The sequence below is a fragment of the Sparassis crispa genome, assembly GCF_003851025.1.
Source record: "Sparassis crispa DNA, contig_000003F, whole genome shotgun sequence".
Taxonomy (NCBI): Eukaryota; Fungi; Basidiomycota; class Agaricomycetes; order Polyporales; family Sparassidaceae; genus Sparassis; species Sparassis crispa.
In genome coordinates this window covers 190,485-215,339 of record NW_020939750.1, presented here as the reverse complement: position 1 = coordinate 215,339, position 24,855 = coordinate 190,485, and the positions used below count along the sequence as shown (strand labels likewise).

Genomic DNA, 24,855 nt, shown 5'->3' with positions numbered 1-24,855 from the left:
ATCGACTCTACTTTCCTTCTTGCACCTAGCATGAGCTTTGAGAGTCTTGCACGCGAATGCGGTATTGATTTTGGAGACTATGGAAATTCGTACGACGACTCTGGAGTCGCATTTCCTGCACCTTCAGCTCATTCCGAATATGACGAGTATCCCAACGATGTTGACGAGCTTCTGGACCAGATTGGTGACTATATGCACCTTCGTGTAGGCATCTTATCCACTAACGTTATTATAATGCCAGAAAATTCGTCTCCTTCACCTCCTGAGCGTAGAAATGTGATCAGATCTCAAACCTTCTACAACTTCAGTCAGCAGCCTCCTCATCAAGACCATCCAGATAATGTTCAATACGACGAAATCACACAGTTTCAAGATCAGCCTTATTATGAACACCAGGATCAGAGCTTTCACAATTATCCTCAGAGTCAACGACAGCCGTTTCCGGCCGCGATTACTGGACCCTCAGGCGTGCGCATCTCTGACCTCAATCGACACGAGTCTACCACAAATCATTTTGGTAAGCAGAGTCATATTGATGTAACGTTCATCGCCATTAATCGGAGATATAGCCTTTAGAGAATCATCCCGTACAGCTCCGATCCAGCATACGCGTTATCAACCCAGGCCCTCTATGCCTGGACAAGTCTTCCTCGACGATCCTCAATTGTACAAGGAAGATGTCCATACTAGAGGATCAAATCCACGTAATGCTCACGGTATCCGTCTGCGTCCTGTCTCTGAGCTCCGTATGCATCGTTACTTGTTTCTGATACGCTGGAGCCACGGGTTGCTGACATTTTTGCGCATATATGCGCACTTATTCGATGTTAGCCGATGTTTACCGAGGAATGTTCAAATTCGGAGTTTTCAATGCTGTGCAGTCGCATTGTTTTGACAGCGTACGTTTCATTAACTCAATATGTTTTCAATTATCTCATCCTCTGTAGGTCATGCACACCGATGAAAGTATGGTACGTACCGTGGGATATAGATGACTTATTCATGCACTCATTCCTCACCTTCAGGTCATCAGCGGTCCGTCGAGTAGTTTCTCATGTATACCTATTCTCACGTCCCCACACCAATAGCTCCGACAGGAAGCGGAAAGACCGTTCTTTTTGAGCTCGCGATCGTTAGAATGCTCATGCGGGTCGGAGGTAATAGCGGAACATCGAAGTGCATCTACGTAGCACCCACGAAGGTGAGTTTTGTGGTGGTTACTCCGTGTAAGAAACGTGACTTCGTTAAGTACATGACCTCATATCTTCACATCTGATCAATTTTTAGGCACTCTGTTCGGAGAAATGTAGGGATTGGACGACAAAGTTTCAAGCTTTAGGTATCAAATGTGAGTGGTCTCGTAAGCAGAAAGACCGTCATTGGCCGACGTATTTTCTGTGTACAGGCTGTGAGTTGACAGGTGATACGGTAGTTTTTGGCAAGGGTGCATGGGGAAATGCGAAGGATGCTGACGTGATGTGAGATTTCAACGAATGACTTTGTCGCTTGGCTGACAGATACCTGGTTGGTCTAGAATTACGACGGTGGGTCATACGAACGTATTTTTTGCATTTATACCTTATTGTCGTTTTGTGTAGGGTGAAAAGTGGGATAGTTTGACTCGCCATTGGTGAGCACATCTCCTCGTCGTGATACATTAGTACCTCTGCAAACCTGGTTAGGCGTGACTACGGACAGATACTCTCCCAAATTCAACTTTTCCTTGTCGATGAGGTAAATCCTGTTTTCATCTCGGTCCCGCGCTATAGACTCTGAGTCATTCCCCAGGTGCACATCCTCAACGAGTCTCGTGGAAGTACCCTCGAAGTCATAATCTCACGTATGAAGACCCGTGGATCGTCAGTCCGATTCATCGTGGTTTCTGCTACAGTTCCAAACATCGAGGATGTCGCCAGTTGGATCGGGAACGGGCTGCCCGGCGGATCAGCCGCTATCAAGCAGGTACGCTTTCGCTCCATGCATGTTGGAAAGTCGCATCACTCGGGCGTCTGATTCTCGCACAGTTTGGAGAAGAATTTCGGCCTTGCAAATTGACGAAGATAGTCCACGCGTACTCAAAGAAGAAAGACCTGAACGATTTCGCGTTCCAACGCATGCTAGATATGAAATTATACAGTATCCTAGAACAGCATTCCGTTGACAAACCGATGCTGGTTTTTGGTACTACCCGAAAGGGTGAGCACACTCAATTCAAGGCATATATCATAACGGTGAACACTGCCTTCAGGCGTGGTGATTACGGCAGAGCAGATGTTGAAATGTTACGAAGAAGCGATGAAGAAGAGAGCGAAATTGCCCTGGACGAAGCCGTCAAGGTGATCCTTTGACCTTTGCGCAATTAATTGTCACTGACTTGTTCCTAAGCGTTGATCGAACTTTTCATGACAAAAAGCTCGAAAGTGGGTTGAACTCCAATTCAACGCTCGAGTTCCACCTAATGAATCATCTAGAGCTCGCATCCTTCGGCATCGGAGTTCATCATGCTGGCATGAATATGGATGACCGTCGCCTTACTGAGGATCTCTATGTCAAGAAGATATTGCGTATCCTGTTCGCAACTTCGGTATGTAACATCGCTTCTTCTCCAAAATCAAAATTTACCGTAAGTCATCGTAGACGTTGGCTGTCGGAGTCAATCTGCGTACGTCTCTTCACTCTAACGGATGATTTGCTCCGCCATATCTTTTTCAGCTGCGCATACCGTTATCATCAAGGGTGTCAAATTATTCCAGAACAACAGTATGCAGGAATATTCCGACCTTGACATTATGCAGATGATGGGGCGCGCAGTGCGTACCACTGTTACTCTGGTTTGACCAAAGATTTTGATCGTGTATTCTCTCCACCAGGGTCGTCCGCAATTCGGTGAGATGCTTGATAATATGTGGTCTGGATGACTAACAGTCGTATCGCAGACAAAGAAGGTGTCGCCATCATTATGTGCGAAACGGAGCTAGAGGGAAAGTATAAAGCCCTTGTCCAGGGCCAGATGTTACTGGAGAGCTGCCTTCACCACAACTTGTCGGAGCATATCAACTCTGAAATCGGACTCGGGACCATCACCGACCTCGACAGCGCTAAGAAATGGCTGCACAACTCCTTCCTGTTTCAGAGGATACAAAAGAACCCGAGACACTATGCTATTGGAAAGGACGGGGCTCAGACTTGGCAGGAGAGGATTGGCGAAATGGTCACGCAGAGCATTACGGACCTACAAGACAACAATCTTGTATCTCGGCCTGAAGACGGTGACCATCAGCTCAGTTCTACTGAGTTTGGCGACATCATGAGCAAGGTATTCAGATTTAACCCTGTTTGCGATTTGTTTCTTATTATGTGCAGTTCTACATTCGGCAATCTACGGTACATTCCTGCAGCCTTGCGACCGTGTACTTCGGCTGACATTTCCTAGATGAGTATGATACTCAAGCTTTCGGATCGAGCGACCATGAAGGAGATAGTAAGTCTTCTCCTAGCGTAATGAGCCCCTCTGATATTTCGTCGACTAGCTTGAGACGATCTCAAATGCAGAAGAGTGGGTTCTATGTCTTAGGCTTAGTGAAATGCAGATTGCGTCATGTTGTTCAGGTTCTCGGACATCAAACTCCGTGGCGGAGAAAAGCAGGTAAGATGTGTGTTGCCTTCTAGCTGATTCTAGGACGAGCTCCCCCTAGATCTACAACAAGATGCGCGAACACAACGACATCCGCTTCCAGATCAAGAAGGTCGAGAAGCCAGCCGACAAAGTGTTCATGCTAATACAGGTACAACGATTTGTTCTCTGGGTAATTCGTGTTAATTCCTGGCACGTAGGCGGTGCTTGGTGGTCTAAGCCTTTCTGATAATGAGTATAAAAATGGCGACAATAATCCAACGTTGGAGGCAGTTTCCGTCTTTCGTCATATTGCACGCATTGCGAAAGGTACTTCCTATAGGATGTCCACGTCCCTTCCGTTGACACGGTAGGTTAGCTGTGGTCGAAGTAGCTATCATAAGGAGGGCAGGCGCTGAGCTCAAGAACAGCCTTGAAACGTTCGTAGTCCATTCTTGAAGTGTCCGTGATCTGACATCGTCCCAGACTTCGTTGCTTAACCGCGAAAGCTTGGGAAGATCGGCCTGTGGTATTGCGGCAGATCGAACAGATCGGAGAGAAATCGTAAGTCTTCGTCCTCGCAAGTGCAAAGGAGATACTGAATCTGACTGCCCACAGACTGAAGGTCTTTCCTTAAAGCTTTCTTGCGCAGGGCGATTTCTCATTTTTGGACAGGTTTTGGCCGAGTATAATATCGGCTCTTTCGACGTATTACGGAAACAGGACCCCATGAGGCTAGAAGCGGTATATTACTCTAATCTATTTCAACTGAAAGGATACTAATCACTCACGTAGTTGCTGAATCGCCGACCACCCTTCGGACACGAAATTCTTGCCCATGTTAACAGCCTCCCTCAATACACGCTTAGCATCACCGAGTTGTCTGTCACTAGAGGAGGGGGTTCCAAACCCGTGGAGGTGGAGTTATCGATAGACGTTGGGCTTGTCGAAGAGGGTATCTCACTGAAGTCGAAGAAGAGCAAGGGAAAGTCAGCTGATTCAACGGTTGTGCTCACCTTGACGTCCGACAATGACTTTATCGATTTTCGCCGTGTTCCGTGCGTTTAATGTCCTCATGCTGTTGCATTTTCTGACGGTAATTATTCAAGCACTAAATTACTGAAGAACTCGAAGACATTCACAGTTTCGGCAGAGCTAGTGAAGCCAAGTCAATCTATTATTGTGCAAATGGCTTCGGTAATGCAATTGCGTGGCGTTTCCTTCCGACACCTCTAACGTCGTATCAGACGAATATTGCTGGTGTGTCGCTTTCGAAGGCATACAGACCGACCCTTGAGGCGAAGTATTATCCTACAATGAATACTCGTCCTCAGAACGCTGTGGTACGTAATCATTTCTATGCGAGCCAGGAAAAGGCTCCGTGATCCTTTCTAGGACCTAATGCTCGAGGGGCTCGAAGACGATCCGGACTTTTGGAACATGGGTCCAAACGATGAAGACATTCCCATGAAAGACTTGACGCAACACCGAAGTCTGTACATGGACTATCAAATGCAGCACTACCAACTGACGACTGCTACAGAATCAGAAGACGCTGTCCAGAGGGGGAACACCCGCAAAACACCTTTGAGGCCAGAGAAAGCAGAGTCAAGAGGTGCAGCTGTTCCCTCCACAGTACAGCTCGGATTCAAGCGATTGTCCAACGGAAACTTCGAGTACGCTCACGGTGCTATTAACGGGGATTCTCATCACATATTCTTCCCCAGATGTAATCACGCGTGCAAAGACAAGACCAAGTGTCGGCATATGTGGTACGTTATCATGAGTTCATTCGAGCCCTGCTAGAATGAAGTTGGCTGCAAGCTGCCGAGATGGTGTCGAGAAGCCTCCTCCGATGTCAAAGAAACGTATAGAGGCTCTGTGCGCCTCTGAAGAGTCCACGGTGCAGTCATGCGAGCATCCGAAGACAGGCTCAGTACACGAAGTGGAGGATGAAGACGTTGTAAAGCCGAAGGCCAAGCAGAAACCGAAGGTTCGACCTTGCGATAAACCGGATGCCCGACTCCAGCAGTTAGACTCCTTGCACGAACAAACTAATGTCAAAGAGAACTTAAAGCTACCTGAGGGGCGACGGATCAAGCTTGATAGCCAGTGCTCTACGGATATCAGGGACAAGGGAAAGCGTAGAGCAAAGCCTAACTTCGATCTGGAATTTTCTTGCCTGCATGACGAAGCGGCTGCTAGATTGGATATCACTGAACTTACTGATGACTCTGACGACGATCTCCCCGATGCTCGGGATATTCTTGATGGTTATTCGACGCACTTGAAGAGGCAGAAACAGCCTCCATCGGATCCTTCGGAGACGAACTACTCGAATTCAGAAGTCGACGCTCTCGTCCGTGCTGTCCCTGTGTCTGCTCCAGATGCGCCCATTGAGCTAGAGGACTTGTATACCACTTCCGTGCACCATGATCCTGGCGTCTCAAATGCCTTTCAGCTTCCTTCCTCCAGCCGGAAGAGGAAGCACCAGACGGACACCATCCCCTCTCAGTCGAAGCGCTCCAGGATGTTGGATGGACGCAAAATGACTTCCTTCCATACAACCTTGCCCGTCTCGACCTCGAAGGTGAGTCTTTGTGCGCCATGATTATCTGTCCTGAACGCATGCACCACAGGATCTTCCGGATCTGCGGGAGGGGAAGGAAAATCAAACGGAAAACCAAGGGCCGCTGTTCACAGAACTCTCGTCTGATAACGAAGGAGACCACATAGACCAGACCGGGAAGAGCACTCCACCAGACTGGCCAATAGCATTCTCACATCACTCTTTCACAGACCAAGATGACTTCGTGCTAAATCCTGACCTCATCAATATTACCCCAGCCTCACCTACTCCGGCCATGTCTACGTCGACTCCGAACATCGACAATACTACCTCTTTCGGCAGTCAACTTCCCCTCACAGCATCCACATCCCAGCTGCCACAGTCCCGTGAAAGTGGTCAGAACGAGTCGCATACCCAGGAGCGTGCAAACTGGTCGGACGAAGATGAAGAGATAGAACGGGCAAACGCCGCGTACCAGAAGGAGTTGGACGACCTGGACGAGTGGTTCCAAAGCGGCGCGATTAAGATCGTAGACACGATGCCCTAAGAGGATTAGTACTGTATGTTATGCAAGATGATGTTTACCCCCTCTGCGTAGCAACCACAAACAAATGTAGATCATGATGGCGTGCTCCTCTCTATCGTGTCGTCCGCATCGGACGAAGGCGCTACGAATACCTTCAGCACATTCCTGAACCTCTCATCCCATTCTGCATCCTTCTCTGGTTTGATGATATCCCAACCCTGCTCGTCTCCCCGCCACCGCAACTCCTTCTTCATCCTCTCTGCACGCAATTCCACCTCGGTTGGTGGCGGATAGTTCCGCTCCTCCTTCGTTGGTTCGCGGGCGCCCCGCGCAAGGGCACGTGCAGTCTCCAGCTTCGCAGGAAGCGCGGAGTAGTATTCCGCGCGCACCTTCTCGATGTCCGACGCGAACAATTTAATGAGAGACTGTTTGTAGTAGGCTTCAATACCTCGGTCAAAGTCGAGATCAGAAGGAGTGATTTCAGAGAGATCGGGCTGGCCTGAGGATGTTGTGGGGTCGGCATCCGCGAAGGCATTTTGTCGGAGGTCCTCTGGAGGTGGGGCAGTGAACGGACGTGTCTGGTTCATGACGAGCCAGTAGGCGCCTTCGGCTCCAGCGCGGACTTTATGGCGCTCATTGAAGAAGTCCCATATCATGCGTGGGATCTGCGTGAAACCAATTAAATTTAGGAAGGGGACGAAAAGAATTGGAGGTTGTGGGGGTATCTGGGTAGGCGGGCTGTTCATAGACGAAGGAATTTGGTCAGAGGGTGGTGGTGGGGCGGGCCCACGGAACTGTAGTGGAGTGAATGGGGAGACGGGTATGGATGAAGGGAGTCGTGACGCGGTTGGGATAGGCTCGCCGTCCACGTCCGAACCGTCCGCACTTGGTTCAGGTTCTGGCTCGTCGAACCTACCATCGTTCTCGAGTTCCTTGGAGAGCTGTTCTTCCCTGTCTACCACGTCCAGGCTATTACTCCAGCCTTGTTTAAGACCAGCCATGAACTCTTTGAGCGTTGGTCGGCCGACGATAATGATGCCGCCCTCCAATGCACGCCGCCGCCTGTCCTCTGGCGACGAATTGGGGAGGATCACAGGCATTTGTGGTGGGTTATCCAGCCCGAGTGCAATTCTGCGCTGCGACCGGATTTCCTCTGCAATTCGTCTCGCAAGATCGCCGTGACGTTTACCGCCAATCATCTCATAGTCCACTGCAGCCGCTACGAGAATGGGCTAGAAACATGGTCAAAGCTGTAGACAGAATACAGGAAAGCACTTGGCGGACCTTGACGTACTTCCGAAAGTATTTCATGCTCCGGTCATGGTCCTCGTCTCCGGGCCATTTGGAGCCATAGACAGTGACCTTGCGGGGATAATCGAGGCTATGTAGCGGCACATGTGCAAAGTGCTTGACCTTGTCCACGTACTGCTGACGGATCTGCTTGCTTTGCTGCCTGTCGTAGATGTAGTAGCCTATGACGGAGGAGGTGACACCGAGGAAGATGAGCCAGTTGCGCGAAGGTAGTGAGGGCCGCTTGTCAAGCCATGAAGGGGGTATCCCTGTGTATTGCAGAGCAGCTTTTACGCCGGACTGTGGTGGCTTGGGGACAGGGAAGACGCTGTCGCCGCCACTCGAGCTCATCGCCAGACACGGCGTCGAAAACCAGAAACTTTTATTTCGCCAGACTGCATGCCCATATTGGGAAGGCCGATCCCGGTGCCACCAACCAAACAAGCAAATACAGGCTCTTCATTGACCAGTGCAGTGACTAAAGTTTCTCCGCTAACATCCATCTCCACCATGGCCGCTCTCGCTACAGCTTTACCTCAGCCCATTTACGCCCCCACTATCTCAGACGATGAGGAGGAGGTTGTTTTACCCCAGGCAGCTCCATCTCAGTCTGTGATTGTCCGGAACGTAGTTCCACCATACGGGCAGCGGATAGGTTGGAAACCAACTTCTCCGGATGACTTCGGTACGTTGCTATACTCACTCAGATCTGTGCTTGAACTCTGATGTCTTGTTAGGTGATGGTGGTTCGTATCCGGAGTGTCATGTCGCGCAGTATCCCTTGGACATGGGGAAGAAGAAGGTGAGTTGCGCTGAAAGGCCTCTCCACCTTACTCGCCTGAACATCTCGTAGGCTTCCTCAGGCAACACTCTCGCTTTACAAGTCGATAGCGAAGGCAATGTACGCTACGATGTCATTGCACAACAGGGTCAACGTCCAGGCAAAATTGTGCAGTCCCAATTCAAGGACCTCGTTCCCCTTTCCCACCGGAAAGACTTGGACGATAGTGCGCGTGAGATGGAGCGACCGTCTGAAGATGAGGTGCAAAGTACCACAGATAGGACGCGTGCAGCGTTGGAGAAGCTTGTGAACGGTAAAATCAAAGCAGCGCAGCCAAAGAATGTACCGGATAGTCAGGGCAAGACGTCCTTCATCCGATACACCCCTGGGCAACAGAATGGCTCAGACGGACTGAAGCAGCGGATCATCAAAATGACGGAGATTGTGGAGGATCCCTTAGAGCCCCCACGATTCAAACACAAGAAGATTCCTCGAGGTCCGCCAAGTCCACCACCACCCGTGCTGCGGAGTCCACCAAGAAAGGCCACTGCGCAGGAGCAAAAAGAATGGATGATCCCACCTTGCATCTCCAATTGGAAGAACAACAAGGGTTACACAATTCCACTCGACAAACGCCTTGCTGCCGATGGTCGTGGTCTCCAGGATGTGAGTGAATTCATGCCCCAATTATGGGTTTAGCAAACTCACGGAACAATATGCAGGTGCACATCAATGACAACTTTGCGAAGTTCTCAGAATCTCTGTTTATCGCTGATAGACATGCACGCGAGGAAGTCCGCCAGCGCGCTCTTATGCAGCAGAAGCTCGCAGAGAAGGAAAAGGCGCAAAAGGAGGAGAATCTCCGCATGCTCGCCCAACGCGCACGTGAAGAGCGCGCCGGCATTGCTCCTGCGCGAGCCGCACCGACGGCAGAGCGCACGGCAGCGATGAAGTCATCTCTGGGCGCGTATGGCAGCGATAACGGGAGCGGCTCGGAGGCGGAAGTGGAGGAAGAGGAGGACGAGGAGTCGGCGCGCGTACGGGACCAGATGCGGCAGGAGAAGCGGATAGAGCGCGAGCGGGAGATGCGCATGAGCAACATGGGCACGGAGCAACGCGCCAAGATGCTTGCGCGGCAGCAGAATCGCGACATCTCAGAGAAGATTGCTCTTGGGCTGGCGAAACCGACGCTCACCAAGGAGTCGATGCTCGATTCGCGGCTCTTCAACCAGGAGTCGCTCTCTGGTTCGTTTGCGGATGACGATGCGTACAATCTGTACGACCGCCCTCTCTTCCATGGCTCAACTGCTGCGGCTGCGATCTATAAGGCGCGGGGCAACATTTCGGAGGGCAATCAGGACTCGTATGGGGAGGGCACAGAAGAAGGTATTGGAAAAGCGTTGGACAATGATAGGTTCGGCCTTGGTCAGGCAAGGATCGGCTTCGAGGGGTCGCAAGATCAGGAGGTTAGGGAGGGTCCAGTGCAGTTCGAGAAGGACACCGGCGACGTATTCGGACTTGACAAGTTCCTGGATGAGGCGAAGACCGGAAAGAAACGGGGCTTGGACACCGAAGTGTAAGTAGCGTTTTGCACAGTGGCGAGACACAGACTCATGTTGTCCCCTGCAGTGGCAACTCACGCAAGCGGCAACAGCTCGACAGAGCGTCGGAGCGTGATTCATGATTGCGGACGAATTCTGCGTAGTAGGCTCTCCTCTTTCACTGTCGTGGTAGCTGTATATCATGTTATTTTATTTTAGTTCTCGACGACAATCAGATGCGACTGTTGTATGACCCCGAACTGGTGTACCACCGTACTGACACATGAGGTTTCACACCAGCTCAGAGTTGCATGTGCCTCTCTATTCCTATGTGTTCTCACTACGTTCATGAGCAGCGCACAGATATGTCTATCGCCAGTATCTATTGCTTTATTTCCCTGTGGTCCTTGCCTCGGTACAACCAATTGTTAGGCTCCCCACGGTCTCCTGCTTCTTCAGCGCCAACGCGGAAACGTGTCAGGGCGTCACCAAACTTGGGGATGTCCTGCATATCCCCGCACAAGCACTGACGTTCGGACACGCAATGCCAAGACGTTCAACATGCAAGACGTTCGAGGCGTTCTCAAGGCGCTGGAGACAATTCAATGGTGCTTCCCCGGCCTGTACCGTCGCTACAGCGTTCAACTTCTGTCCACTGGAACATCGACGGAGAGGTCGGAGCAAGAGATTCATTGTCTGGATGTTGACCGCCGTTCAGGAATACTCATACAGACCGTGGATTCCAGGGCTCTGGCGGCAGCTATGTTCCCGATGGCTTGAAGCCTGAGTAGTCTATTCTATCGAACAGAACATTCATCAAGGTTGATGGAATGCGTTCAGAGCATGGCGGTCGACGGGCTCATTACGTTTGCAGGACCGATAGCGTTGCGCATCGTATGGAAAATTTTCTGCATTTCTCAACGATACTTGCACCCGTGAGGGCTTTCGGTATTTTTGCTATCACGGAAGCTCAAGGTGATGCTGTCTACTTCTATCACTCTCAGCATTTCTCGACTTGGAAACGCTCCACCACCCTGGAGGCTGAGGTATACGCTTGTTTTCAATACTCATGAGAGAACACTGACGTATCGCATAACGTCCACGGACAGGCAGTGAAAGTGCGGGACCAATAAGATGCCAACGGCACAGAATCGCATCCGCGAAAGTGAGAACGAGGGCAGCACCCAATTCACTGGAGAGTGCAGCCTCGCTAGACGGAGTTGCAGGATCTCGGAGCCTGTACGAGCCTTTGTGTCTCGATGCGAAGGATCGGGCATACACAGAAGTGCATCGCCGTCGCGGATAGCTTCCGCACTTGGTGCAGAAGCCTGGAATCGTGGTGCTCTCTCGGGACACACTGCCGGTCTTAGTTGATATGTTATCCGCGTTGGAGTAAGATGGACATGCACATTTTCAGCTCTGCAATACAATGACTCTCTGCTTCTCACCTCATACCTGTTTATGGCAGTGTCTGCGTCCATCTTGGATGTATCGGGACGGTCTAGGCGTCTGCGAGCGTACGATGTTGAACCTACCGATCCAATGACAGCACTTTCGTTCTCACCGCCTGGCCGAGGATCCGTTTCTGGCACTCGCTTTCAGACCAAGCTGTGCGATCTTCAGACATGTTCTCCCAGAGGTCACACTTCGACAGGGCCTACGCAACGGTCTGGAGGGTACTGCACGGAATGTCAAGGGAAGATCATTAGCTTTCCACCAATCGGAGAAGGGAGAGGTTGTGTCTTGAGCGAGGCCTAGAAATCGCGGCTGTATACACCGCCTCATTTGCCTGAGGGGCAGGCATACGTACCGTCGATATGCCTGCACTTTCCCAGAGATTATATCACTTCACCGCGAGCTTCATGAATCAACCCTGGAGAACTGCCACGGTCGTCGTAGGTTATTTCAAACAATACCATTCACTATAAAATTCACACTAGCAGAGCATCACGGAGCAGCAAACACGAGGAACATCGACACGTGAATGTGAGAATAGATGAGAAATGAAAGTCTGAACCTGACGCGCAATCACCGCCCCCATTCCGAGCGGCGGAGCAAATTCGCCAGGTGGTTCCCCTCCTCACGATAATTCAGAGGTGTAATGTGCTGCACGGAGTACCGCACGCGGACCTGGTCCTATCGCAAAGACAAGCCAAGTATCAGTCGGGCGCACAGCGCAATAAACTAAGGAGAGCGCGACGCTCACGTTGTACGTGTCCTGCTTGGCCTTGCACACGAAGTTGAAAGTGCTACCGGTGGCGCCCTGCAAGATGGTATTGAACTCGGCGTCGTCGCGTTGCTGAGGCTATCCATCAGTAAAACTAGTCACAGGCCAAAAGCCTTGATGCTGACCTTAATTTCGACGAGTTTGTCAGCTTTCATTGAGAAGACTGCTTCGCCAACGTCATTGAAGCCCTGCAGCCACGCCTGGCCGGTGTAATCCGCGACGGCCATGGAGATGACGTATCTAGACACAGCGCGGTGTCAGAAAATGAACTGCACCACACTGTATCAATTGCAGGCAAACCGATATTCAGGTTTCTCGTAAGTCTTATTGCACTTCTCGCAGCGCCAGCCGTCGTGGGTCTCGACGACCTTCTTCTTGCAGTCCTGCGAAGTACAGCCGGGGTACGCGATGTTGTCCGCCTTGATGTGCATCACCGTCGCGCGCGCGTTGAACGAATCCGCTTTGTCCTGCATTCCGAGCTCGCGCGCCTTCACATCGCTCAGTGAGAGGATCTCCGCCGGATCGAACTTCGACGTGGAGAAGCCGCCCGCACCCATATTGTTATAGGCATGATACGACTGCTCTGTTCCAGCCGCATCGTACCACCCGCGAAGCGCATGAGCCTCAGGGATATCAGGGTTCACCGCCATGGTACTCGAGCTGTACATGGATAGCGAGCGGCCTACACAGAAGGTTCAGCTACTCAGAAGCGAAGTGACGAGAAATGACGTACCACCGAAGTCACCGACTTTGACGCCCTTGAAAGCGACCACGGGCTGGTCGTCGGCAGTGAATTGTTCAGCCTGTTTTCCCCAGAGGGTGAGGCGGACGGAGAATCCAGAGCGATCGACCAGCGTTAACTCTCGTTTGATGAGCTGCGTTAAACTGTAAGTACAATGAGCGGACCGGATGATTACTCTGCGTACTGTGCGATTGGCTTTCGAAGTCAGCGTTGCAAGAGGGCTCGTTTCTTTGATTATCCCGATGACATCTGGTGCCGAGTTTAGCTTTGATATAATAGCAAAGGATGCGAGCTCTAACACACCACAGCTGGCGTCTTTCGCTACATCCATCAGTTTGCCGATCTCGACAAAATTGTATCTGATAGTGGGCACGTTCGTTAAATCGTGGCACTGATCTAAAGTTCGTAAGCGAACAACAAACATCACAGTGAGAAGCTGACCTCCTCAACCTCGGTGTTCCGCTCAAGTGTGAGCTCGTATTCATTCGGTAGGGAGGAGTACTGTCTTTTCGCAAGATTCACCCTTCCCTTTGATATGTAGTACACATGGTCTTCCTGGAGCTTGTCATAAAGCTCGTCGACGGCAGCATTAAATCCCGTCGCCTTGATCTCGCCAGTCTCGTCTATCAGAATAACGCTAAAAAGCTTCCCTTCACCCCTCTGATTAGACCAGGTCTTGATGTCCGTCTTCTGAGTGATGCGGGCCTTGATTGTCCAGTGATTCTGATAGGGGCTCAAGCTCTCTATGGGGTGAATGGCGCCAGCGCGTCCTGCTCTGTTGGCCTGGCGTTGAGGCTGTGGAGCTGGAGCTGCTGGGGTAGGGTTGGTAGAAGTGGAGGCCGCTGGAGTTGCCGGGGTTGCTGTTGCTGCTGGAGAAGCGGTCTGAGCGTTTGAGGTGGGAGAGCCCGCCGGAGGCTGCAGTCCAATCGGAGTGCCTATTTTGTCCGCGGTCTTCGCAATAATTTGCATCGAAAGAATTATCAACAAGCTTCAAAAGAAAAATACGCGTAAGTCGGAAAGACAAAGAAAAGGCACGGCATCTTACCGCTTGTCCTGGACCACGTTGCAAGTGAAGTTCTCAATGACGGCAATCGTCTGTTTAGCGATCTGATCCTCCTCAATCAGGTAATTAAGCTGGGTGGCCAACATTGACTGGAGGAAATGCTCTCCGTCGGACACGATGATACGGTAGCGATCTACGTTAGCGTTGGCCGCGCCCGACGCGGGTGGAACCTTTTTGAAGGAGAGAAACTGGACGGTGGGCTTGGAGTTGTAGAGTGCATCATCCTCGACGGTGAGGTTGTTAATACGTTCACAGAACCCGGCGGTGAGTTGGTGGGCCATGGCGAGCAGCCGGTGGTGGTCAACAAATGAGTCGCGAGGTCACGCGACTCCCGCGACACCTGCTTATGTACCGCGTTTTGTACGTAAGTAGCCCAAACAAGGCAGCCTCTAGTGGTTTACATGTTGCAACGACTCGGAGACTTCAGGTCCTGTGTTACCCCATTCTCTGAGTCTCTCGTCCCACCACTTTTTCGTGTTGTTCTGCGTTGTTGTGATTTTTACCCTGTGATGTTGTCAGCTCAGGTCAGTGATTTCGAGTTGGAAAAACCTGACTGTATCTAGAGTTTGTAGCTCAACTTCAGCACGGGGCAGGCCAAGTATCTATCAGATGTTTTGTTAAGGAATCGTGGTTCTTTTGAAGCCATTGTCTTAAATTTAATGTGAGTCCGAACTATCATTGATGCGGTACTACTACGACGAGCAAGAAATTGAGATATTCCTGAGCCAGCCCTTCAAGGGTGCGAGTCCAATATGCATTAAAGTCCAAGATAACACCGTATCCTCTAAATAGCATCCATCAGAACCGTGCGTCGGGTAGCATCTCTCCCTGCCTTCAAGAAGTTGCAGACGTCGCTGCCACCTGTGCCTCTGATAGGCCCGTGTCTCCGTTCCCCGTCTACGTCAGCAGCGGAACCAAATCCTTCTGGAGGGCTATCGGCCTTCGTCACCACATACAGCACCACAATGCGGATGTGCACGTCCCTGAGCTTCTTCAATGCCATCACGGCCGTGTTGTAGGGTGCTATCAGGCTCGGGATCTGTTGCGCAACCTCGCGTACTGAACACTGAGCGGACGCAAGGCGCTCGAGATATAGTCGGTGCTTCCCCGGCATGTACCGCCGCATCCTCTCCATGAACCCTCGATCTGACCGCTGATTGTCGGGCGACGGCGCTGGGACCCGGTTCTTTTCCAGCTTGTGATCGATATCGAGGAAGATGTCGAGGGCATGCATCACCGAGCTCTGGCCAGCAGACGCGCCACCGAGGTCGAGGTTCGATGCATCCGGAACTCCGTCGAGCACCCAACCTGGATGTGATGAGCTCTTCGATGTCGCGCCAGACCACCACGGACGACAAGCCCAGTAGAACTCGTGCGGATCGACAGTGTCGCGGATAGACTGGAAGATGCTGATAAGTTCCTCGATGATTTTTGCGAGCCGTTTGAGGTCTTGCGATATCTTTGCTATCGTGAACGCGTCCTGGGTGTCGCGCAGGTGAACCAATCCTTCGAATAACCTCAGCATCTCCACCCCTTTAAGTTCAACCGCTGCTGAGGTGAGGTAGAAATTATTCTCCGTAGTGGTGCCTGAGAAAATGTTGACGTATCGCATGTTCTCTATGGACAGGGGAAGCTCGGGATTTATAAGATCCCAGTTCCACAGAACCGTGTCCGCGAAAGTGAGGACCGGCGCCATCCCAAGTTTGGTGGAGACCTCGACGAGGGGGACGGCGAGAGACTGTGGAATGTGGATGGGGCCTTCAATCTGAGCGGCAGGCATGGAATGCACGTAAAAGTGCATCATAGTTGCCAAGACCATGTGCGCCCTCTGCAGATACCGGATATCGTCATGAAGGATGGACGTGTTCAGGACGGGCCACTGTGGACATAATTAGGTCAGTGTTCCAGATCCCTGTCGGCGCAATAGATGAATTATACTCACCGATCTGATGGTACCTCTCCAGAGCTCTCCTTCTGGTCGTTTGGCGATCGACTCCTCCCGATGATCCTCTGCCAATGTCAGCACTCTTCGCGCGTCCTCCAGCGCCCTCTCCCATAGTTCAAATTTTTGTGGCAGCCTCGGAAGTGGTTTAGGCGGGAAGAATCCTGTGTTGGGGTCGACATCAAGGTCTTTTGGGTGAATGGCGTCCGGCTTGACCGTAGTCGTTTCGCGGATGCTGGAGAGTGTCGTGGTGATGACAGTAGGGGAGAGACGATTCAAGATGTGTACTGGGGACGGGAAGTGCATTTTAGCGGGATGTCTCTGCAGGAGGTATGTCGAGAAATCTGTTACGTTGAATGGAGAGTGGATGGAACGAGCCATTTTATAGCGATTCCAGCATCCTGCGCCAGCTCGACTGACACGAAACTCGCTGAACATTCCCATGGCTGTTCCACTATATCCTTGTAATCCACTTCGACATTCGTTTCGGGCAACTTGCTCATCTCAAGATCTCTCAGGATCGGAGCGACGAAGGTTCAAAGGTAACACCTCTCACCCCCATCTCTCTCATGGCCTTAGTTGACGGTATGTTCAGGGTGTGACATCTGTTGTTCCGGCACCCCCTGCTTGGATGTGTCAGGGATGCTCTAAACCGCTGCCGATCGCATTCATGTCGATTTCACCGACTTCCTGCCCCATTTCTTCTTATCGGAGAATTAGCCCACTTCGTAAACCTATCTACTGTTCCGGCAGAATGTCTCGTTTCACCTAGCCCTTCGGGTTCTCACTTGCGGCGAGAGCAGGACTTAGGGCTCGCGTCTCCGTGAGATCCGACAGCCAAATAACTCCAAGCCTTCACATGTGGCAGCCGTGTACGAGGAACAGTCCTGCAATATTGTGTGGTACAGGGCAAACCCGCGACCACCGCTGTACCCGAGATTCTGAGCGTGGAATCGGAGTGAAACCTGCGTTCGTAGTGGCGTGCTGCTGATTATCACGAAACCACGTGCGGCAGGCACTCCGCTTCCATCTGTCGGTCGTCATCATCTCAACACTGGAACCTCCAGCGTCTACTGTTAGGCCCGCGGAAGCTGGCACATGGGTACAACGCCCGAGTACATTCAGTGGTTTCCTTACTCCTCCCTGGGAAAAAAAATGCACGCCAGTGCGCTTGACACCCCGGAAACCATATTGTCTCGTATACACTTGACCTAGGGCTCCAGATGCAACATTATTGACGGACAACAACGGGGTCTGCGGTGTACTCTCGACTCCGCGTTGGCTCCGCGTCTAGGGTTCTTAGGCGAACCGTCATGAGAGCTCAGTCGGTTGGCCCGGCTACCGATTTTCTTTCCACAAAGGGCGTCCAGGAGGATTTACCTGCACTTCTTTGGAGACCTTTTGATACACTTCCGGAGTTTCGTGGGTGCGGTGGCAATAATCATATGGACCTGGGCGCACACACAATGTTCCATACCTGACGTGTGCTCGATGAGAGCAACCCTTTTGCTCATGAGGCGATCCACGACTTTCCATGACGCTCTGTCTTTGGTATATACGCTAAGTGACTGCATCTCAGAGCTGGGACAATTCAGTGTCGGATCTCCCTAGTTTTTGCCTTTGATCGGAGCTCGAGACGCGTGTTTTCATACTACCTTTTTCATTGCCGGAACTCTGCGTGTATCTAACTGTATAGATTCGGTACGTGTTACTCTGCCTTCCTTCGTGGGAGAAGCTTGCGCGGCATACCCAATGATGATCCGTCTGATGTTGTCGACAGTGCAGCATTCCGACCATCTCGGCACCGTTGCAACGCAGCGCTCTCATCCATGCGGGCCGTCGTCTCTTACATGCCCATCACCATGTAGAATCGCACGGAGCCCTGCAATTTGGGTAGCATTTTGCCTAATTGAAGATGACCTTAACGAATCGAGAAGGCAGCGAATCAGATCTTGACCTAATCAGTCCGCGCTGACAGAGCCAGTGACTTGACCCGTGGTCGGCTCTGCCAACGACATGGTATTGCGAACGGCCTAAGCCTAACCACCAGGACAACGAAATCCATCCACAGTCGGAACACATCTGATTACGATCCTAATACGATGACACAGCGGAATGCTGAAGGGGACCACGACCAGCATGAGAATGCAGCAAGTATTCGCTGCCGGATTGCGGCGTAGTGGTGAGCGGGCCGTTGATTTCGGTATCGCGCAGCACAATTAATGATATGCCACAGAACTTACAACCCGTCTAGTTGCAAATGTCATGGAGGCAGAGCGCGAGCGACGTCCTGCCAATGCTGTCGGATGGTACATATTTTAATGAGATGTCCGCAAAGTAGAACAGTAGCGAGAAAGGAGACGCGCACTTTATGATCGACATTGCGAAAGTCGTCGTGTGTCCTGGCAATGTGAATCATGTAGCGCGCAAGCTTGTCCAGCTCGCGATCCAACGTTGCCTGGAGGGTGTGCGCATCCTTGAACGCGAGAATTTTGAGCCCCTGGCGAGGGTTCAGCGCAAAATTCCGGCTCTAGACGCGGAACGGTTGAGACGGGAGCGCGAGATGGAAGATTCGGAACTTGCCAGATCGTCAACATGGAGGGTGTTCGTGGAGTTGCTGATGATAAATCATCGTGTGTGTCAATACGTCAAAATCCACGCCAAGGTAGCCATGACTCACAACTGCTTGAAGTGATTCCAAATGATCTGGAGCGCCTTCACAGAGTGCCTGTACTGTTTGCCCTCCCGTGTGGAGAACACGGTAAACATGCACGTCTTGTCCAGCACTGCAACCCACGGGTCCGATCAGCTATGTTGCATGCGAAGGAGAGGAGCTACGTCACCGAAGGATATCTACTTCGCGGGGCATTTTGTTCACCATGTGAGATCGGGCCGGATTCTGCCACTCACCTCATAGTTTCGCCCGCCACCAATCATCCCTAGCTCGACCAGTTTCGTCTCGAGCCATACCCAGCTCGTCTGTGACCTACGATGACCTTTAGACATTATCAGGAACCAGACGTCCATCGTTCGCACCAGATGCAGATGTCGTAGTACGGATATACAGCCTCCAGGAATTCGTGGAGCCGAGGCCGGGCGCACTCTCGCGGAGGTAGCGCACCCGACGTGAGCGGCTTCGTATCCAGAATGGCTGCAGGAGACACATAGCAACGTTGATTCGTCAAATCGTGGGAAGCGCATCTTACTATAGTCGATATCCAACACGAGCAGTCGCTTGCCCTCCCTGAGAGGATGTATGATGTTGATATGCAGCTTTCGAGTATGTTCTCGGATTTTTCGCAAGTTCCGCTGGTCGTTGATGTACGCTGCCGCCGCCGCGGGATTCGCGGAGATGTCGATGTCGAGGTCATTAACCACATCCGGGAGAAATTCTAGCTCTGAACAGGAAGTGTGAGCAGACGAACGGCTGGAACCAGGGAGACATACGCGATGGATCTTTGATCTCGTGGCCTTCTGGAGTTCCCACCAGCGTGAACTTCTTTCCACTCACTAGTTTCAAATCTCCTCTGCATATAATAGTTCAGCGTCACAAGGCCAGGGAAAGCCGATAACTCACATCCTTTCCTCGTCAGGTGGCAGTTTTCCCTTGACGAGGCCGAGTATCTTCTGCCTTTCTGGTGGCACGTCAGTGAGGCTTTGTAGAGTAGCCTTCAAGTCATACACCCTAGAGTGGTCCTTGGTCTGCGATGCAATGAATAAATCAACACAGCGACGACTGACCTGTCGCTCTCAGCAATGTCCAAAGCGAGTGATTTTCCCGACCAAGTGAAGAGCAAGTGGATCCAGCGCTCTGCCTCGTCGGTGGGTTCGACATCAACCTGGGAACAACTCTTTCAACTTCTAATACACCCCTGAATACGAAACTGTGCATCGTACCACGACCGTTAGTATCGTCGTTTCTCCGTCTGTTACCGAGTCTGCCTTTGGGATGGTCTCTATAGTACCGCCATCTACGAGTTTGATGCGCTTAGGAGACGAAGGTCTGGCGAATTCCATCCGAGATTATACACTGACAACAGGACACTTTCTGCGCCAAATCTGGACAGTTTCAGCAGGATGTACAGGAAGTACGAAAGAGTTCAACTCTGCGAGAACTTGCAAACGCGTTCAGCCACGCGTTCATGCAATACGCGCCGCCCACATGACCTCGGCAATCAGGTATTTGGCCCGAGCCTGAGAATGCGAGAGGACTTGTTGAACGCAGAAAATACGTATCAGATTCGAGTACAAGTGCCTAATCCTACAAAATCTGCTCTACAGCGCGAAGGTGAACACGAGATCAAACTACATCTCCAGCCGTACAATGCTATCAGCCACCACGCCGAAGGTATACAGCGTGGATTGTGCTGTCAAAATTATGGTTTATTGAAAAATTGCAAGAATGTTGCAAAATATCCCATACCTGCAGACGCGCCGTTCAGACGCGAGGTACCGGCGGTCGCCGAAGTTGGAGTAAACACTCTAGTAGACGCATCGTATGTCCACCCATGGGCGCCAGCAGCTACACAAATGGATCAGGAGCACGGCACACGCGATCATACTGATTATTCTGACCGTTGATGACCTGTTCCGACGAAAGTCCGAGATAGGTCTGAGAGAGAGACAGCGGAATTGAGGTGTACGCCTTTGACAGCAGCACAAACGTTTTCTTCCGGAACACGTCTGCAGCACGTCAATAAAACGTAAGATGAGGCTGCGCAGACCACTGACCGACAAAGGTGGTGACCATTCCGGTGACCATGGATGCGAGGGCATCATCCGGGAAGCCGGGTTGATGGCAGAGATTGAAAACGTCCTCTGCACGGGAATATACACTTTGGTATTTCCGATCCCAAGTCGCAGAAAGCAGATGGAATAGCCCCCGGGTAATCGGGAGAGAGGCTAGATTGTCCGGAAGTCTTGTAAGAGCATAGCGTGCGGCCGATCTGTCGGATTAAAATTTCCTGAGCATTTGGCACGATCTGTCGGATCCAAGGACGTACAGCTCGTCTACGATGAGGTAGGACAGAACAAGTGGTGCTGTCAGGAACAGGCGCGAGTACGAACTATTGTTCTCGGCCTATCCGTAGAAGTGTCATTATTGTTGTCGTTATTCATTACAAGAACATACAGATACGTCCCAGTGCTCCGCGACTCTGATGAGCTCCTGAAAGTCGCCCTTCGCCGCGAGATTAGCCAAGGTGGGGAACAGCAGTTCGTACAGGTTCTTCTGCTGTTCCGGCGCAGCCACAGTTTGTGGTGCGGGCTCTGCTACCTGTGAAGGTTCTTCTACCTGCATGGTCAATGGCTCTGTGCTTGGCACTGCCGGTGCCGATGGTGGTGAAACAGAACACCGGGCGGCATCTTCAATTTCTGTAGCGGTGGTCAGGGGAGGCGTAGGAGGTCCTGTCATTTTGTGGGGCTTGTGGGAGGTAAGGTGATACAACAGGTGTTGAAAATAATAGTAGTGCACCGAATGCAGGTCGTAGGTGGTGAGCACAAGGCAAGCGCCCGTAGAACGCGTCTACTGAACACGTGCACGCGCAATTACACCGCCCACTGTTCCCTGCGGCGGCATCGCTTTCAACTCTCAAGTTTTCTCATCCTTGCACTTCCTTGCGGTCTGCGGTTTGAAATGGAGGAGTTCCGTGAAGAAGAGATAGAGAGTATCCTGTACATTGGCAGGGAAGTGTCAGGTTGGTTTCAGATTGCATTGCATGTGCTCACGACGCCGCTCATGCGATAGAACAGTGTACAAGATCCCGCCGCTGAAGAAGAACGAGGGTCATCGTGCGCAGGAGTGGGGTGACCTCGCTCAGCCACTTTGGAAGGGAAGGCTGCGGATTGTCGAGCGATCGAGCGGGTTGACGCTGCAATTCGAAGACCCGTCGACTGGTGAGTGGGTTTCGCGGTGAGTGGCGTGAGAGTTGATGCTATCTGGGTTGCGGTGCATCCACAGGAGAATGTACGTCTATTTGATGCGGCTGCGCTCATACCATGCTGAGGTGTATTGAGTGTGCAGTGTTCGCGAAGGCGGACTACGATCCTGCCAAACCGAGCGTCGAGGCAGTGCTCGACTCGTCCCGCTACTTCGTGGTCCGAGTGGAGGACAACGGACGAAAAGCGTATATCGGCATGGGCTTCCTTGAGCGCTCGGATAGCTTTGATTTTAGTAAGTCCTAGCCGCTAAAGATTACCGTGAATATTGCCAGCTGATGTTGGTTGAATAAGACGTAACTTTGCAAGACTACACAAAGTATGTTCCACATACTGATCTCGCTAAAATAGCCTTGACATCGTTCTACCCTGGATAGGCGTTGGCGCGCTCGTGTGAACCCGCAGGAGGCGGGGACCGACGACAAGCCCTCACCCCATATTCCTGCAGGACCCAAGAAAGACTATACGCTGAAGGAGGGTCAAACATTCTCCATATCCATTCCTGGCCGTGCTAAGGCAGAATCCACGAGCACAAGCGACCTACTGGGTGGTGTTGGCGGCGTAAAGCCGTCTTCATCCGGCGGTTTGGCTGTGCCTCTACTACCACCCCCACCGAGTGCACCGAGGAAGAGATGAAAAGATCTTCGTGTCGTTATATGGACGCGCTGTACATATATCCGTGGAATAGCATCATCGTCGACTTGTGGATTTTCTGCTTGAAAGTGCATGAGCGATGTCCGGTTCGATACGTCAACGGTGCGATCAACTCGTTTTCAAATTCATGCTGGTGATCGCAATGACTACTCTGTATACAGACAATCGAGACAGAGGTATATATCCACATGCCGTCCAAACTTTACACCTCGCGCCGTCGACAGACCGCCTCCCACAATGTTAGCTGATAGATTTACATAAATATCTGATACCAAAAGACTGATGCATTTGCTACGCGTGGTAGAGCTCATGAGCCTCGCCACTCGCGCAATGATACCCTAAATACATAGGCAAGCACTTGGCACCGGCATCGCTGGTGCGAAAATCTGCCTGGGTACGCATTTCTTACGGGTGCGCAGTACCGGTGCAAAATTCTTCGGACATCGCTGAATATCGCGGCTTCCCTTTTGCACGCCCTCCCTTGTCACTGCCAGTTGCCTTCCTCGCACCTTAAATATTGTTGCCCTCTCCGGGTCCCAGACGATACGGCGGACAGAGTTGTGGAGCGAATCCCAGGCCATTCGGTGCACGGTATGGCCGGCCTTGGGGAAGAGCATGTCTTGAAAACGATATTTCGTCAAGCGCCGAAAATGAACGACGCGAGCCCGTGACCCGTCGCGTCGCGAATTGCCGCCGGTCAAGTTTCGCGTCGTCGCCTTATGTCTCGTTCGTTCAGGGAGGCTTCCCATATGCATGTCGATGGCTCTTCCTCGTGATCAGTGCAGGCTTCATACGCGTGCGAGTTTTCGTGTGCCTCTGTCCCGCATATTTCGCCGGTGCGCTGCCCTTCACCATCGATGCAGCTTGCCAGAGCGCGCGGCAGTCATCGCCTGCCGCGCCCGATCTCGCATGTCATTTCCTGCACGAACGATCGCGTCCGTGTGGGTTGGAGCCCCGCGAGGGGCGCATAGTCTTCATGTATGTATCCCATCTTGCACAATGTGCTTAGTACTTAGGCTGAGTACTACTATTCGTTTACTGCAGTGTCTCTCGTCCACACATCGTGTCTGTGCTCCATCGTCGTCTTCCATGTCTGCTGGGTACCAGGTTCTATGTGGACGGTCAACTCCACATGAGAATCGTTGGGGAGGCTATGCCCCACATGTGTCCGTGTCTTCAGCTGTTGGATCCTGTGATTCAGCGTGTCAGTGTGTGTAGCGTGGCAGAGATTCGCCAACTCGTGCTCAGTCGTTGTTGAGCGCTGAGCGCGCACCTGCTCTCGATGATATTGACCTTGACTTCTGTTCTCCTTGTCCATCGACCTCCGGGAGAATCGGTGCGTCGGTGCATCGCGAGGCGAGAGGCGTCGTAGATGTCGTTGTCCCCCGATCCAGTGCAGTACGCCACTAATTCACCGCTTACGTTCATGCGCTGTCCATTTTTACAGGGATGGACTATTAAATTGATCGACGTCCCGCGAGGCGCTGTTCTCCGAGGCACGCGGCGGTGCCCTCCTGGGCGATATTAATGTATTAGAAGCACACAAGTGCGGTATTATCGGACGAGTCTATTCAGAAATCCCCCGCGGGAAAATAAACCCCGCTTCCCCCGGAACCGCTGAAGAGAAAAATACGAAGACGGAAATACGCGTCAAAGAAATGTCAATGGGCGCCAACGACAGCGTCAACCACTGACACCGAGTACCGCGTGTCCTTGACATTGCTCACTGTGTCGCTACCATGGCCATTCCGTTCAGCACGGCCGCGGTATCCGTGGCCGTCAACGACCCACATCGGACCTATGGAGTCGACGCCCCGCGGAGGGCATTGCAGAGACCTTGTGCGGTGCGTGTCAATGCTGTCGCTCTACACATTCAAGGCCGCTGACTGAGTGGATATGATCGCACCATCACACCACTCACGGCGTCATCGTTGCCTTGCGCTCAGGCGTTTCCATCTACATGTACGGTC

At 51.8% G+C, this 24,855-nt stretch overlaps 9 protein-coding genes across 9 annotated transcripts; 5 read left to right on the top strand and 4 right to left on the bottom strand.

Moving 5' to 3' along the window:
• Window positions 1–30: 30 nt before the first annotated feature.
• Window positions 31–6,729, top strand: SCP_0400780 (ATP-dependent DNA helicase MER3; the record flags this gene model as incomplete). The annotated part of the gene is made up of 37 exons (XM_027756819.1): window positions 31–184; window positions 242–517; window positions 570–746; window positions 832–899; window positions 948–971; window positions 1,026–1,035; window positions 1,089–1,201; window positions 1,288–1,348; window positions 1,406–1,478; window positions 1,535–1,544; window positions 1,599–1,630; window positions 1,683–1,734; window positions 1,789–1,962; window positions 2,025–2,196; window positions 2,249–2,336; window positions 2,386–2,584; window positions 2,638–2,662; window positions 2,713–2,810; window positions 2,871–2,886; window positions 2,937–3,316; window positions 3,364–3,384; window positions 3,434–3,481; window positions 3,531–3,556; window positions 3,610–3,646; window positions 3,696–3,785; window positions 3,835–3,943; window positions 3,993–4,053; window positions 4,100–4,177; window positions 4,232–4,238; window positions 4,289–4,357; window positions 4,409–4,671; window positions 4,723–4,810; window positions 4,861–4,956; window positions 5,009–5,289; window positions 5,341–5,385; window positions 5,438–6,203; window positions 6,253–6,729. The coding sequence occupies 37 exons, from the start codon at window positions 31–33 to the stop codon at window positions 6,727–6,729; spliced, it is 4,764 nt and encodes a 1,587-aa protein (XP_027612620.1).
• Window positions 6,730–6,800: 71 nt separating this feature from the next.
• On the bottom strand, window positions 6,801–8,349 carry SCP_0400770 (Mitochondrial import inner membrane translocase subunit TIM54; the record flags this gene model as incomplete). Its single annotated transcript, XM_027756818.1, has 2 exons — window positions 6,801–7,940; window positions 7,993–8,349. 2 exons carry the CDS (start codon window positions 8,347–8,349, stop codon window positions 6,801–6,803), a joined length of 1,497 nt encoding a protein of 498 aa, XP_027612619.1.
• A 159-nt stretch (window positions 8,350–8,508) lies between these two features.
• Window positions 8,509–10,463, top strand: SCP_0400760 (Pre-mRNA-processing protein; the record flags this gene model as incomplete). The annotated part of the gene is made up of 5 exons (XM_027756817.1): window positions 8,509–8,683; window positions 8,736–8,800; window positions 8,852–9,445; window positions 9,502–10,355; window positions 10,409–10,463. 5 exons carry the CDS (start codon window positions 8,509–8,511, stop codon window positions 10,461–10,463), a joined length of 1,743 nt encoding a protein of 580 aa, XP_027612618.1.
• A 1,885-nt stretch (window positions 10,464–12,348) lies between these two features.
• Window positions 12,349–14,633, bottom strand: SCP_0400750 (Replication factor A protein; the record flags this gene model as incomplete). The annotated part of the gene is made up of 9 exons (XM_027756816.1): window positions 12,349–12,456; window positions 12,527–12,619; window positions 12,673–12,787; window positions 12,848–13,229; window positions 13,281–13,422; window positions 13,474–13,538; window positions 13,593–13,680; window positions 13,731–14,277; window positions 14,335–14,633. The coding sequence occupies 9 exons, from the start codon at window positions 14,631–14,633 to the stop codon at window positions 12,349–12,351; spliced, it is 1,839 nt and encodes a 612-aa protein (XP_027612617.1).
• Window positions 14,634–14,861: 228 nt separating this feature from the next.
• Window positions 14,862–15,415, top strand: SCP_0400740 (hypothetical protein; the record flags this gene model as incomplete). The annotated part of the gene is made up of 4 exons (XM_027756815.1): window positions 14,862–14,876; window positions 14,946–15,013; window positions 15,082–15,091; window positions 15,155–15,415. The coding sequence occupies 4 exons, from the start codon at window positions 14,862–14,864 to the stop codon at window positions 15,413–15,415; spliced, it is 354 nt and encodes a 117-aa protein (XP_027612616.1).
• Window positions 15,416–16,609: 1,194 nt separating this feature from the next.
• SCP_0400730 (hypothetical protein) lies at window positions 16,610–16,945 on the top strand (the record flags this gene model as incomplete). Its single annotated transcript, XM_027756814.1, has 3 exons — window positions 16,610–16,624; window positions 16,683–16,836; window positions 16,890–16,945. The coding sequence occupies 3 exons, from the start codon at window positions 16,610–16,612 to the stop codon at window positions 16,943–16,945; spliced, it is 225 nt and encodes a 74-aa protein (XP_027612615.1).
• A 1,612-nt stretch (window positions 16,946–18,557) lies between these two features.
• On the bottom strand, window positions 18,558–20,311 carry SCP_0400720 (HAD IIID h; the record flags this gene model as incomplete). Its single annotated transcript, XM_027756813.1, has 12 exons — window positions 18,558–18,593; window positions 18,663–18,824; window positions 18,878–18,911; window positions 18,975–19,080; window positions 19,138–19,147; window positions 19,205–19,280; window positions 19,331–19,445; window positions 19,501–19,692; window positions 19,742–19,821; window positions 19,872–19,979; window positions 20,036–20,133; window positions 20,192–20,311. The coding sequence occupies 12 exons, from the start codon at window positions 20,309–20,311 to the stop codon at window positions 18,558–18,560; spliced, it is 1,137 nt and encodes a 378-aa protein (XP_027612614.1).
• Window positions 20,312–20,599: 288 nt separating this feature from the next.
• On the bottom strand, window positions 20,600–21,593 carry SCP_0400710 (COP9 signalosome complex subunit 8; the record flags this gene model as incomplete). Its single annotated transcript, XM_027756812.1, has 6 exons — window positions 20,600–20,661; window positions 20,718–20,816; window positions 20,870–20,977; window positions 21,026–21,240; window positions 21,298–21,374; window positions 21,426–21,593. 6 exons carry the CDS (start codon window positions 21,591–21,593, stop codon window positions 20,600–20,602), a joined length of 729 nt encoding a protein of 242 aa, XP_027612613.1.
• A 336-nt stretch (window positions 21,594–21,929) lies between these two features.
• Window positions 21,930–22,867, top strand: SCP_0400700 (hypothetical protein; the record flags this gene model as incomplete). Its single annotated transcript, XM_027756811.1, has 6 exons — window positions 21,930–21,990; window positions 22,046–22,189; window positions 22,254–22,259; window positions 22,317–22,466; window positions 22,526–22,550; window positions 22,609–22,867. 6 exons carry the CDS (start codon window positions 21,930–21,932, stop codon window positions 22,865–22,867), a joined length of 645 nt encoding a protein of 214 aa, XP_027612612.1.
• Between the last annotated feature and the right edge of the window lie 1,988 nt (window positions 22,868–24,855).